Source organism: Chrysemys picta, chromosome 3 (genome assembly GCF_011386835.1).
Source record: "Chrysemys picta bellii isolate R12L10 chromosome 3, ASM1138683v2, whole genome shotgun sequence".
In the NCBI taxonomy this organism is placed as follows: Eukaryota; Metazoa; Chordata; order Testudines; family Emydidae; genus Chrysemys; species Chrysemys picta.
This window is the reverse complement of record NC_088793.1, coordinates 64,000,227-64,014,924: the sequence shown is the minus strand read 5'-3', so window position 1 is coordinate 64,014,924 and position 14,698 is coordinate 64,000,227. Positions and strand designations below refer to the sequence as shown.

The following is a 14,698-nucleotide window of genomic DNA, read 5'->3' as shown; positions in this document are numbered from 1 at the left end:
CTGGATTTGGACAAGGTAAATTACATTGTCAGAACTTTAGCGGGCTCCATTGTCATTGGTGGGTTAAAAAATGGTCAAATGTGAATCCCCTGTAACCCAGTGGGCTGGTTGGGCATGAGCTCAGAGCAATTTGTTGCATGATGATGGCGTGTGTCTTGTTCAGTGTATGGCTCCCCTTTTCTCCATTCTCCTATCTTCTTCATGGAGGAAGGGAGCAGGATAGACTCTGACTTCCAGAGCAGGCCTGAGCATGTAAAGAGGGTATTGCCCTCACATGTGCCTGTCAAGTTTGTAGAATCAGGCACCATTGTTACCCAGTTGAAATCCACACTGGAACAGCCCAGCTAGGTAGTATTGGGGAATGGTCTTCATTGGTTAAGGGTTTTAGTAAAGTTGTGGCCTCTGCATTTAACCATATCGTGGTGTATGTGCCTCCTTGTTTCTGTGTCCATGTCAAATTGTGGTCTGCTTGCATACAGGACTTTCAGTAGCAATCTCTGTAGAAGAGTCTAAGGTAAAGAGGAAGTACATGAGAGATAGTAAACTGCTTCTCTTTATAGATGGCTAAATTGTAAAATACGGTATCCTTTATAAAATAGTATATTGAACCCATGTTCAGAAGTTACAAAAAACTACATCCTTGGCTGGAGTAAAATCCAAAGAAATCTAATGCTCTGATGTTGCCAGATGTTTAATAGTTAAATCATAACTGACTTCTCCTAACCTATGATTCCACTCTTGCTGTAAATAACCCAGAATTCAGGGGATTTTTCAGAAATGGAATAGAAACTGCCAAAAATGCTAGTCGTATCTTCCATTTCTTCCTCACAGCACATTGATGTAATTAACTTTAATTTCATTTAATTATTTATTTAAGAATCATTAGGATCTTTGTTCCTATATTGCAGATAGCTGGTGCTTTATGGTGGTACTTTGTCTCAAAAGGAATTGAGTACTTGGACACAATATTTTTCATCTTGAGGAAGAAATTTAACCAAATCAGTTTCCTTCATGTCTATCACCATTTCACTATGTTCACCTTGTGGTGGATTGGTATCAAGTGGGTTCCAGGAGGACAAGGTGAGTGAACTGTCTTTTTCTCTTAAGGCAATATAGACATAAGAGTGAGAATCAGCCTATTTGGAATTAATAAAGAAACCAGTATTCATGGAGTTAACTGAATACTATATGATAAGTCTATTCAAACAGCATTGGATCATAGCAGTTACATAAGTGTAACTCCTTCTGTGTGAAATGAGGGGGAGAAAGAGAGAACAGAGTTGTAGTTTTATGAATTGCAAAACACTTTACTCATAGGCATCAAATGCAAGACTGAAATTCCATTTTTACAAATTCCCTCTTTAAAAAAATTGCCACCTTGCTATATGGAGCAGGCAGATAAATTTCTCTCTCTCACCAGAAGTTGGTCCAATAAAAGATAATACCTCACCTACCTTGTCTCTCTAATATCCTGGGACCGATACAGCTACAACAACCCTGCCTAATCTAACATTTTGCAGCTACAGAGAACTAGGAATCAGAACTATGGGCCAGTTTCTTCTCTGTTACTCCAATCTAAATCCATTGAAGTTAATGGAGCTATTCTGAATTTTTACTAGAATAGAAGTTGGCTCTATAACTGAGTTTTGGGTTTGTTTTGTTTTATAACAAAACAAGTATCAAAATCTGAATTACTCATTTGAAGGTTAGCAATAAACCCGTGTCAACCAGTTGTAGTCCATTTATAATGACGCAAATCTATATAATTAACGTTCTATTCCTTTCTGTTCCTATAAATTTCACATCAAGGAAAGCTTACTTCCATTGTTTTCTCCACACCCTTCTTTTCCTGCATTGTTTCCCTGTGTCATGTCTTGCTTTGCCTTGTCTCTCTCGAATTCTACTGAGGCAGAGGTTGGAAGAAAATGTCCCATTCTGTTTGTAAAGGGCTGTAAAAATAACTATAAAAATAATTTGCAATAATAATCCATGCAATCCAGACTAAAATTAATCCTTTGTTAAAATATTCATATATTAAAAGGTATATTTTGGATTTTTTACACACTCACGCACTATATGTACATTAGAATATAAAATGTGTGGTTATATAAATATTTCAGCCCATGGGCTGAAGTTCATATCTACAGCTTTGCGTACAGGAGTTGGAGGATGGAATTCTCCCCAATCCAGCCTTAGGGTGAGAGGAATCCTGGGTTCACTGCATGTTCAGTCATTACTGTTCACTGTACTCATTACATGAGGTTTGTGACCATTGAATATGTGCAGTCTGTAGTCCCAACTGCCATTTTCCAGTGAACCCCTTACCTTTTAGCCCCTTATAGTTCGATCTTGTAAGTTGCTGAGTGCCCTTGACTCCCATAAACCTATGCAAGGTGCCATTTCAAAGCTCAGCTCAACTCTGTGGTCCAGTTATTCCGTCTCTACAATTCCTGGTACCAACAGAAGAAATGCAGCAGGTCTGTGTTGTGGCCCTTCTGCAGCAAAAGAGGCCTGTCATGGGGTCAGGATTTCACCGAATATAAACTAGGATACGTGTCAAGTTGTTACAGATTTCTTTGTGTATATCTGTTCCCAGGAGCGCGGCCAGCTTTTCTGCCGCCCTAGGTGGCGGAAGGTCCCGCCCCGAAATGCCGCCCCCCACAGAGGCGGTGGAAGGTCCTGCCGCCGAAATACTGCCACAGTCGCCACCCCCCAAATTGTAGCGCCCTAGGCAAGTGCCTAGGTCGCCTAATGGGTTGCGCCGGCCCTGTCTGTTCCATTGTTTTCTAGCAGATGACACATTGCCTACATACCAGCACGTCTAAATTTTCTATCAGAGTGCCAATTCACAATAATTCATAACAACAACGAATAGTCATGGGGTCAGGGAAAGAGTGAGAATGATTCCATAGCCTGGAGGTTAGGCCACTCCCCTATGATGTAGGAGACCCAAGTGCAAGTCCCCGCTCCTGGTCACTGTTCATTTCTCCAAAGTAATACACCTTTAACAGGAGAGATTGAGTAAGACTCATGCCATAATATTAGGACACTCTCTTGAGAGATGGGAGAACTAAATTCTAATTCTTTCTGCTTATTAGCCAGACAGGAATTGAACTAGCGTTGCCTACATTCTGAGGGAGCTGCCTAATCACTAGGCTACAAGGGAGGCTAACTTCTCTGTCCCCATGCTACTTGCTCTTCCTCAAGACCTGTAAGAGGTCATTCACCAATACCAGCAGCTGCAAAGGTGACACTGAAGAAGTGGCAGGCATGGATGTGCACAGCAAAAAGGGGGTGGGCTCAAGCATGTTTAATGTTGCTTTGGGGCCCACCCAAAAGACTTTTCCAAGCATCAGCAGGGGAGCAGTAAAAATGTTATAAAAGTGTGAGAAGTTTTTCAAAAGTAAAAATTCTTTACATGCTATATTTTGAATGAATCAATTTTTGAAAATTCAAGTTGACAAGTGTCTCTTTAAGGTTGAGCCATACATGAGGATTTTCAAATGAAATTACAGGGAAATCCTACAGTCCATGTTGACAAAAAAAAGTATTACTGTCTTGCAAGGGGTATCCTACCCTGCAGAGGAAATTACCATGAGTTCTGGCAAGAAAAGACACTCTCTCCTGCATGACAGTAATCGTTTAGGCAATGTTAGCTGTGTAGCAATGTGTGATTTGCTGTTTGGAATCCTAGGCCATCACTACTTTGCAAATGTATAGTATCTGTTAGAACATGCATGTCTAAAGTGCAACTATTAATTTTTTTTAAAGATTGAAGTATATTTAATATCTAAATAATATTTTTCATAGAATCATAGAACTGGAAGGGACCTCGAGAGGTCATCTAGTCAAGTCCCCTGCACTCAAGGCAGGACTAAGTATTACTAGACCATCCCTGACAGGTGTTTGTCCAACTTGCTCTTAAAAATCCCCAATGATGGAGATTCACAACCTCCCTAGGCAATTTATTCCAATGCTTAACGACTCTGACAGTTAGGAAGTTTTTCCTAATGTCCAACCTAAACCGCCCTTGCTGCAATTTTAGCCCATTGCTTCTTGTCCCATCCTCAGAGGTTAAGAACAACAATTTTTCTCCCTCCTCCTTGTAACAACCTTTTATGTACTTGAAAACTGTTATCATGTCCCTTCTCAGTCTTCTCTTCTCCAGACTAAACAAACCCAGTTTTTTCAATCTTCCCTCATAGGTCGTTTTCTAGACCTTTAATAATTTTTGTTGGCTATTCTCTGGACTTCCTCCAATTTGTCCACATCTTTCCTGAAATGTGGCGACCAGAATTGGACACAATACTCCAGTTGACACCTAATCAGCACGGAGTAGAGCGGAAGAATTACTTCTCGTGTCTTATTTACAATAGTCCTGCTAATATATCCCAGAATGATGTTTGCTTTTTTTGCAACAGCGTTACACTGTTGACTCATATTTATCTTGTGATCCACTATGACCCCCAGATCCCTTTCTACAGTACTCCTTCCTAGGCAGTCATTTCCCATTTTGTATGTGTGCAACTGATTGTTCCTTCCTAAGTGGAGTACTTTGCATTTGTCCTTATTGAATTTCATCCTATTTACTTCAGACCATTTCTCCAGTTTGTCAAGATCATTTTGAATTTTAATCCTATCCTCTAAAGCACTTGCAGCCCAACCCCTCCCAGCTTGGTATCGTCTGCAAACTTTGTAAGTGTACTCTCTATGCCAGTATTTAAATTATTGATGAAGATACTGAACAGAATCAGACCTAGAACTGATCCCTGCAGGACCCCACTCGTTATGCCCTTCCAGCATGACTGTGAATCACTGACAACTACTCTCTGGGAACAGTTTTCCAACTAGTTTTGCCACCACCTTATAGTAGCTCCATTTAGGTTGTATTTCCTTAGTTTGTTTATGAGAAGGTCATATGCGAGACAGTATCAAAATCCTTACTAAAGTCAAGATATACCACATCTACCGCTTTCCCCCCCCCATCTACAAGGCTTGTTACCCTGTCAAAGAAAGCTATCAGGTTGGTTTGACACAATTTGTTCTTGACAAATCCATGCTGACTGTTATTTATCACCTTATTATCATCTAGATTTTTGCAAATCGGTTGCTTAATTATTTGCTCCATTATCTTTTCAGGTACAGAAGTTAAGCTGACTGGTCTGTAATTCCCCGGGTTGTCCTTATTTCCCTTTTTATAGATGGGGACTATATTTGCCCTTTTCCAGTCTTCTGGAATGTCTCCCATCTTCCATGACTTTTCGAAGATAATTGTTAATGGCTCAGATATCACCTCAATCAGCTCCTTGAGTATTCTAGGATGCATTTCATCAGGCCCTGGTGATTTGAAGACATCTAACTTGTCTAAGTAATGTTTGACTTGCTCTTTCCCTATTTTAGACTCTGATCCTACCTCATTTTCACTGGCATTCGTTATGTTAGACATCCAATCGCCACCAACCTTCTTGGTGAAAACCGAAATAAAGAAGTTATTAAGCACTTCTGCCATTTCCACATTTTCTGTTTATTGTCTTTCCCCCCTTATTGAGTAATGGGCCCACTCTGTTCTTGGTCTTCCTCTTGCTTCTAATATATTTGTAGAATGTTTTCTTTTTTTTCCTTTTATGTCCCTAGCTAGTTTGATCTTGTTTTGTGCTTTGGCTTTTCTAATTTTGTCCCTACATACTCGGGTTATTTGTTTATATTCATCCTTTGTAATTTGACCAGGTTTCCACTTTTTGTAGGACTCTTTTTTGAGTTTTAGATCACTGAAGATCTCCTGGTTAAGCCAGGGTGGTCTCTTGCCATACTTCCTATCTTTCCTACTCAGTGGGATAGTTTGCTCTTGTGCCCTTAATAATGTCTCTTTGAAAAACTGCCAACTGTCTTCAATTGTTTTTCCCCTTAGACTTGCTTCCCATTGGATTTTACCTAACAACTCCCTGAGTTTGCTAAAGTCTGCCTTCTTGAAATCCATTGTCTTTATTGTGCTGTTCTCCCTCCTACCATTCCTTAGAATAATAAACTCTACCATTTCATGATAACTTTCACCCAAGTTGCCTTCCACTTTCAAATTCTCAACCAGTTCCTCCCTATTTGTCAAAATCAAATCTAGAACAGCCTCTCCTGCTGTTGCATCCTATCAAACAGTGCTTTCTACTGAAAAGTTTTCAGGCCAAGATTTTCAAGAGTGAGTGTCTAAAGTTTGACATTCAAGTCCATATTTTAAGGGCTTGTCTACACATGTTCCTGATGAACTCCATATTTGCGGTGCTACTTCTGGTTAGGGTTAACCCACAGGAACAAGGCACTCTTATTCTGAAATAAGAGTGTCCACAAATGGAGTTGTTCCCAATTAACTCCATCGATACTTAAGTCCTTAGACACCTATGTAAGTGGTTCTGGTTTTCAGGAGACTGTAATTCATTGATGTTAATGGATGTTGCTGGGTGCTCAGTTGTTTTGAAAATCATTCTATGTATTTGGGTGCCTAATTTTAGCCATCCGTAGATGGCAATATTAGCCTAAATGTAAAGAATTATTAAATGTTAAGGGCAATCCTGAAATATCAGTGCTATTGTTTTAAAGTTAATTTTTTTAACAATAGATTGTTAAAAGTGGTGTATTGCATGTTGCAAACACCCATATAACTTTGCTCATGTGAGTAGTCCCATTGAAGTTAATGGGACTACTCACATGACCAAGTTACTTAATTTTGGTACATGTTTATAGGCTCAAGCCTACATAGTCAAACCTGTCTAATGGACAAAAGATATGGATTTCAACTTAAGTTCAGTTTTTATGCATATTACTATTAGTGCTAACAATACATACAAGATTGTAAGTACAAAATGTGCCAATTTTATTTTTACTGTGTAATACAAAAAAATAGAGGTAACTTTTTGGTTTTCATGTTTACAAATAACACGTTGTTGTTGTTGTTTTATCTGAACAGCTTTTTTTGGAGCCCAAATGAATTCTTTTATTCATGTTGTTATGTACATGTACTATGGATTAGCTGCCTGTGGCCCTAAATTTCAGAAATATCTGTGGTGGAAACGATACTTGACCATATTACAATTGGTAAGTAAAATATCTCTCTCTCTCTCTCTCCCTCTCCCTGTCAAACGAAAGGTGTACCAGCCAAGCACGAGGCTGGATGGCTGTCACTTATTCACAGATCAAGTCAGAAGCTGATGTATTTCTAGAGGTGCAATGGACTTTTGAAATAATTACACATAAAATTGCTCTTTGATTATTCTTTAAAACAATCAAAATATGCAATTAGCCAATAATAGTAATTAAACTGTTATTTTGCTTTTGCAAAATAATCAAATCTGTATCAGTTTGATTATAGTGGCATGACAGAAATAATGAACACCTGATTACCAGAAGGCAGTTATACCATGAAACTATTCTGTGCCCTTAACGTAATATTTTATTTCAAAGGAAAAGACAATCACTGTAAAGTTCAATATTTAATCTTCTTATTTACACAGCAGCACCTGCTAGTGCAGACTGTAGTTAAGGGTCTGATGATGTTTCCATTCATTCTTTTTACATTTTTAAATGAATTTTAGTGTTAGTGAAACAGCATTGGTGATTGAAGCATGTATTTCAAACCTCAGAGCAGGTGCAACACACAAAGTGATGACAGTTTCCTAATGGTGCCCTACTGAGCGATTTCAACTCTGAACTACCAGGGATCTCCTCTAAGGGGGGAGAGCCTCCAGGTCTATTCATTTCCTGGTTTCTCAGACTGTCAACAAGAGTGTCCTTTGGTTCCAGCTGTGAATTATGGGTTTTGTGTTGTGTGAACAAAAATCCATAATGTGCTAGACTGAGTCCACTTACTCTTTCCACATAAACTACCAAACAGCAGCCAAGAGGTAGTGACTTGCAATCACTGTTGGGCTGTGGCATATAATGGGGTAAGCGATAAGCAGTCACTCCCATTTTCATTTTTTAATGTCACAGATCAAAGATTTTTCTTAGATAATTTCTTCTTTGCCCAAACTTTGTCTTTTCCCAGGTACATGATGATAGCATGTATTGTATTAAATTATGATCTACATGCTGTGTTTTATAATCTTTTAAAATATATAGACCAAAGGTTGTATATTATATGCTACTTTTTACAGTAAGTACCTGTGCGCCAATCCATGTCCATATTTTTTTTTAATCATGGGGCCTCAGAACAGAAAAGTAATTCTGTATTCCTTATCAGCTTCAAAATGTAGGCTTGAGTTAACTGGCAGATGTAAAATTTAAAAGGTTTTTTCCTGTTGTTTTTATAGACCTTGTCTATGCACAAACTTGCACCAAAATAACGGAATCAGTTTTAATACGCACCTTTTGTTAATTCAGTGCAAGTCTGTGTGTGGACACTTTTAATTCAGTCAGAATAGAATATTTGTATTCTGAAAGACGTGTCCACACGCAGACTTGCACTGAAATAACAGACCGTTTAAATTAAGACTCATTTAATTTGTTATTTCAGTGTGAGGTTGTAGGTAGAGCAGCCCTTTACAATAGTTGTCTCTGTATGGTAAATACAAATAGTGGTTGGAGCTGAGGGAAAGGAAGAGCTTTTTAAAATAATTTTATTAAATTTTAAAAGAATTATTTGTAAGCATTGAAGGCTTGACCTTCCTCAGCAGTAGAGGGTGGGAATAGTAGGGAGTGCAGCCACCTTTGGCAACAGGGTTTGGAGGGTATCAGAAGTTGAGGTGCCCATGTTTATAATCAGCATATGCATATGTTGTTTTGAGACCAGAGTTCTGGTTCCTAGAGTACTGAGATTTGTATAGCTGCTGTGCAGCTTTCCATGATTTTGGGGGGGATAGGTCAGTGGTTTGAGCATTGGCCTACTGACCCCAGGGTTGTAAGTTCAATCCTTGAGGGGGCCATTTAGGGATGTAGGGCAAAAATCTGTCTGGGGATTGGTTCCGCCTTGAGCAGGGTTTTAGACTAGATGACCTCCTGAGGTCCCTTCCAACCCTGATATTCTATGATTCTATGACAGATACTGTAAAGGAACAGCAGTCTAATCTCTAGTAACTTACTTAAAATGCTGTGGATGTAAATGTATTACTACTGTTTGTATTTGTTAGTGTAGAGAAATATTGCAATTATATATTACTTATGTAAACCATGAATTGTGTTTTTCTTTATAATGAATACATTATTGTATTTTCAATAAAAGTTGGTATAGTCAAACCTAATATAGCATCAAATGGTTTATTATGCAATATTTTCTTTTTTCAGATTCAGTTCCACGTGACTCTTGGCCACACAGCCATGTCTATTTATATCGACTGTCCCTTCCCTAAATGGATGCACTGGGGTGTAATGATCTATGCCGTCACCTTTATTTTCTTGTTTGGTAACTTCTACTATCGGACATATAAAATGCCCAAGGAACCCATTAAGAATGGCAAAATATTGAATGGTGCTGTTGCAAACGGTGTAAGCAAACTAGAAAACAATCTAGTGGTGGAAAATGGAAAAAAGCAGAAAAAGGAAAAAGCAAAAGGAGAGTAACTTATCCAGGCCTTAACCATTGCTGGCAGTGGGGAACCTCCAGTTTGGTTTAAAAAGAAAAAGGAAAAAAAAAGAAACACAATGTACCAATTAACCCTTAGGTTACCGAAGAGCTAGAACACAGATATTTTCATTATTTATGAAGATTGTTTTAACAAAAATACTTCAAGTTAACTTTCTGTTGTAATTATGTAATTATCAAGCATTTGATGATCTCTGTGTAAACTTTTAGATTGCTGGTGCTGGTGAATGTAAGAAAGAATTGCAGTAAATAACATGTTTTGGCAGTCCAAAGGTTAATATTACCAATGATCCAATGATTTGTTGAAGCCCACATTTCTATGTGGAAAAAGGCAGCTTTTGAATATTTCTGTTTCTGCCAGAAATTTATTAAATTCCAAATTATGATGTTGTATGTTTTTATCTGAAAATACAAACTCTCTTATCATTAATTAGAGATATCTCAAGACACAGTTATGTTTATATGCTGAACAGAGTCTGTTGACTTATCAGACTCTCCTTGTTTTGATTTAGTGTCTGCTACAATTTTTCTTCTATTGTGGAAATATACCTACCTCTTAATCTGCTGAAAAGAACATTTAACATTAAATAACTTTAATTTCTGAAATATGGAGTCTTCTAATATAAATGTCAGTTAATGCTAATTGGAGAAAGAAATTGCTTTCCTGAAAAAATACATTTTCACCTGTTTTGTAGAATTATCATCTGTCTCTTTCAATGCAAGCTTGGAATGGTATTTTGGATGTGATTAAACGGGGAGAAAACTTTAAAAATATATATTTATATGAAACAAAGTACATCTCATAGCCTAAAATAATCCATCTGATGTAAGGTTATTCTACCTTGTCCCCCACCTGCATTAAACCCATGGTGCTAACTCTTACAACACTCAAAATGATTGTATGGTGTTATGGTGAGGGGGAACATACTGTAGAACTTAATCCTTCTTTGGCAAATGCTACGTGCGTTCGACGCCAGTCACGTTTAAATAGAAAACAGGCACACTTCATCAGGAGAGAGAATCTGCCGTTAAAGTATGTCTTTACAGCAAATACATTGTAGGTATATTCTGGAAATATCTACCCATAAATTGGTCTTGCATCTTAGTATTTTGATGATTGTAGACTAGACATCTGGTATTGTTTGCAGGCCACTGCCTAATGCAAATGATAGAGGTAGATTGGCTGGCATTCCTCCAATAGTGCTGGCTCTTGTCAGTCTAAGTTACAGGGTTGCTCTGCCTATCATTCCTTAGTCAAAACAGCTATAAGAAGACAAAGCCTTTTTATATAGCACTTCACAAAGATTAATCTTTCCTTCTGTGAGGAAAGCATGGCAGTATTTCTTATTCCTTTTCTGTTTAGATGGATACTGAGGCATGGAGAATTGTCACTTGTTCCAGCTCACAATGAATATGATGGGACTGGGACTCGAAAGTAGGGCTCTTAACTCCTAGTTCTCTGTTTAGATCCCAAGAGCTGTCCTGCTGATTCCCAGATACATTTCTGACATTTGTGGTTAAAAACAGGTGCATCACTAGTCAGCTCTCTTACACTGAGGAAATGGTACAATTTTTAAAGTAAAGAATTTATAAGAAGCTCTGTATGTAGAAGTTAAAATATCCAACACAATTTAAAAATTTTAACTGTTATCCATCCACCCTATAATAAACAATTGGCAAACAAAACCAACACCTCTTCTGTTACTATGTTTCTGTCCTTCCCCATTTTACTAAAATCTCTCTCTGTATCCAAATACCAAGATAGGAATGCAAGGAAGAAAACTTGAGGACATAGCCTGTAGTACTAGAAATGGGGATTAAATTGGAAGTCAGTTCTTCAGTAGTAAGCCCTCTTCCTACCCCCAAGCAGAATACATGACAGGGTACTGGATGGCTAGAGCATAGAGGCTTTATTGCACTGGAACTGCATTAATTATCCTATTGGCTTAGTCTTGATGCTTTCCAAAAAAACTCTGGATTTGTACAAATGTATATTTCTGTGTAATGATAGTCATAAAGCATGTGGGAGGGGAAAAGGGTTGAGGTCTTTCTCAAACAAATCTGCATGTATTCTCCCTACTTCTAGTAAACTAGCATTTTGGCTTGGATGTTTTTATTTCCTTTCTTTTTAAGCCAAATTAAATAAAGTGATGCATACATGTAACATCTTCTGGCTCCTAAAGAGCCTCTCGAGAAATGTTCTGGTACAGGTTCAGTTATCTCTCTGCCACATCTTTGAAATAAAAATTTCATCTTGCATGTTGACCAGTATTTGGGAACCAAATTCCCACTTACTGTATGCATCGAAAATGCACATAAGGATGAAAACAGCTGAAGCCTATGGCAGGAAGTTAGGCAAATCTTACATTGGAATTTTGGGTCTATGACTTCGGAATTCTGGGTCAGCTGGTGCTTGTAAATGGGGAGCTTGCTGGTGGTAAAACTACATTCTGAGTGAATCCAGGTGAAGGCACAGCTCTTCTGTCAGCTGGGCTCACAGGCAAAGCCAGTTATAGAGATCTTTCCTGGCACACTGCTATACGTAGCGTTTACCAACATTGTCACTGAGTTAGCATTGAGCCTGCAGCATCCGTCCTCTGCTACAGGGTTTTCCTTGATCCAGTTCTTGTCTATTGATGCCCGTATGATTCAGTCCTACTTTGAGCCGGAGTATGATGTCTCTTATTGGTGGAGCATTCTGCAGTTTGACGAATGGCATAGCATGGCTGTGAGTGGAATACTTCTACTTTCTTTCTATTCCTTCCTGTGTCTGAGAAGCCAGAGCTGCAGAACACAGCCAAAGTTGACGTTTTGCAGTTCATCCTCTCTCCTCAGGTTTGAGGCAGTAATGCACATGTATGCACTACTAGAAACTCACTGTCTTGCCCATTCTGTGCCTTGCCTGATTGTCCATGGCACCTCAGAATTTGGCTCCAGATGTAGACAAAGTAGAATGCATGTGAAAATACGTGTACAGATACACAAAATTAAAACTTAAGTGCTGAAAATTTGTATAGTGAATTATTTTTTTGCTATTCACTTTTTATATAATCATGACTCTATTTAACCATTTGACAACTAGGACTTTTCCATTGAAAGGGATTTCTTTCCTAAGAAATTTTGAAACCTTTGGACCGATCAGCTGTCATACCACTTGTACCTGATCCCACACATATCTCCTCAACCCTATTTCCCATAGTGAAACTTTATCTCTTGATAACTTAATTTTTTTTAAAGCAAACTAGGATTTATATATGTTCTTAACAGGTACTCCCAATTTGAGAAGTAACTGATAAGTTTTAAATAGGACGTTTGGGTGCTTCTAGGGATTAACCACCAAAACCAAGCTGCTTTCACTGATTATAGCTTGATGCCAGGCATTTCAAACGTGAATGGCATTTGTTGGTCATTTTAGGCATAGGCTTCTGGGAACCTCACAATGCCCCTTGTTCAAATGTAAAACAGCAGATTGAGGGATGTGATCATTCCCTTCTATTCAACATGGGTGAGGCCTCATCTGGAGTACTGTGTCCAGTTTTGGGCCTCGCACTACAAGAAGGATGTGGAAAAATTGGAAAGAGTCCAGCGGAGGGCAACAAAAATGATTAGGGGGCTGGAGCACATGACTTATGAGGCGAGGCTAAGGGAACTGGGATTGTTTAGTCTGCAGAAGAGAAGAATGATGGGGGATTTGATAGCTGCTTTCAACTACCTGAAAGGGGGTTCCAAAGAGGATGGATCTAGACTGTTCTCAGTGGTACCAGATGACAGAACAAGGAGTAATGGTCTCCAGGGCCACCCGGGGGGGGGGGGGGGGGAAGAGGCAAGTGGGGCAATTTGCCCCGGGCCCCACAGGGGCCCTCACGAGAATATAGTATTCTATAGTATTACAACTTTTTTTATGGAAGGGGCCCCCGAAATTGCTTTGCCCCGGGCCCCCTGAATCCTCTGGGCAGCCCTGATGGTCTCAAATTGCAGTGGGGGAGGTTTAGGTTGGATATTAGGAAAACCTTTTTCACTAGGAGGGTGGTGAAGCACTGGAATGCGTTACCTAGGGAGGTGGTGGAATCTCCTTCCTTAGAGGTTTTTAAGGTCAGGCTTGACAAAGCCCTGGCTGGGATGATTTAGTTGGGAATTGGTCCTCCTTTGAGCAGGGGGTTGGACTAGATGACCTCCCGAGGTCCCTTCCAACCCTGATATTCTATGAAAATAAATATTGATGTCTCAAATGCACATTAATTGGGGGATCATTGTCATCCATACCTACAGACATCACATGTCATGCATGCTCTGATAGCTGACCAATGACTCCATTCAATGGTAGAGAGCATTTTAAGAAAACTACACGGTTAATGGGATAAGGGAAAAGTCTTCCTCAGAATAAGCTTCTAGTACATCTGGCAACCATGTGCTCGAAGTTGGGAATGGATACAGGTTTACAGGCCCCAATTCTGTAAAGATTTGTGAACATGCTTAGTTTTATTCACCTTTACCAACTTCAGTGGGATTGCTCATGGTGTGTAAAGTTAAACCAGGCATTGCTTTGGTGCAATATCGAGGCCATAACTTGTAAATAAAAGCTTGTAATTTGGCATGTTGCAATTTGGATGGAAGGGAGATTTATTACTGGGTGTCTTGAATCAGTTGCAAGCACAAGCAATGAAAATCTAGAAGGGGTGAGAAGTAGCAAGTCATCTCTGATTTCTAGTCACCCAGCAATGTGGTGCCAGAATTAATCGGACAAATTTTCTGCTAGTATAAGCTCTTGAAATTCCACTAAAGTCAATGGAGTTGTGCTCATTTACATCAGCAGAGAATTTGGTCCAATTACTTCAGTTTCCAAAGAATGAAAAAATACTTGCTTTCTGTGTGTTTGTTTTATTTGCCAATAATGCATGTAAATAGAGGTAATGAGTGGTTAGGGAGGCTTCTTGTGCATAGGATGCTTTGCTTTTGTAAACATTAAAATAAAATTTATTTTTCCTGCTGTTCAGGAGTTCATTGGTTATGATTTTCATATAGATAGTTTTTTTTTTCTCTCAGTGTCCCACTTGGCTTTGTGAAACTTGTCAACTCTAATTGCATCACTCCCTTTGTTCTAAAGTAACTTGTCACACAGCACAGTACTTCACA

The 14,698-nt window shown here is 38.9% G+C and overlaps 1 protein-coding gene across 1 annotated transcript in view; it reads left to right on the top strand.

Moving 5' to 3' along the window:
- ELOVL4 (ELOVL fatty acid elongase 4) overlaps window positions 1-14,554 on the top strand; it is a 68,943-nt gene extending 54,389 nt beyond the window's left edge. Inside the window, exons 4-6 of the mRNA XM_005299607.4 lie at window positions 909-1,080; window positions 6,956-7,083; window positions 9,268-14,554. Of these exons, the coding sequence (XP_005299664.2) occupies window positions 909-1,080; window positions 6,956-7,083; window positions 9,268-9,543 (576 nt within the window). The 3' untranslated portion in view covers window positions 9,544-14,554. The remainder of the gene's footprint in view (window positions 1-908; window positions 1,081-6,955; window positions 7,084-9,267) is intronic.
- Window positions 14,555-14,698: the final 144 nt, after the last annotated feature.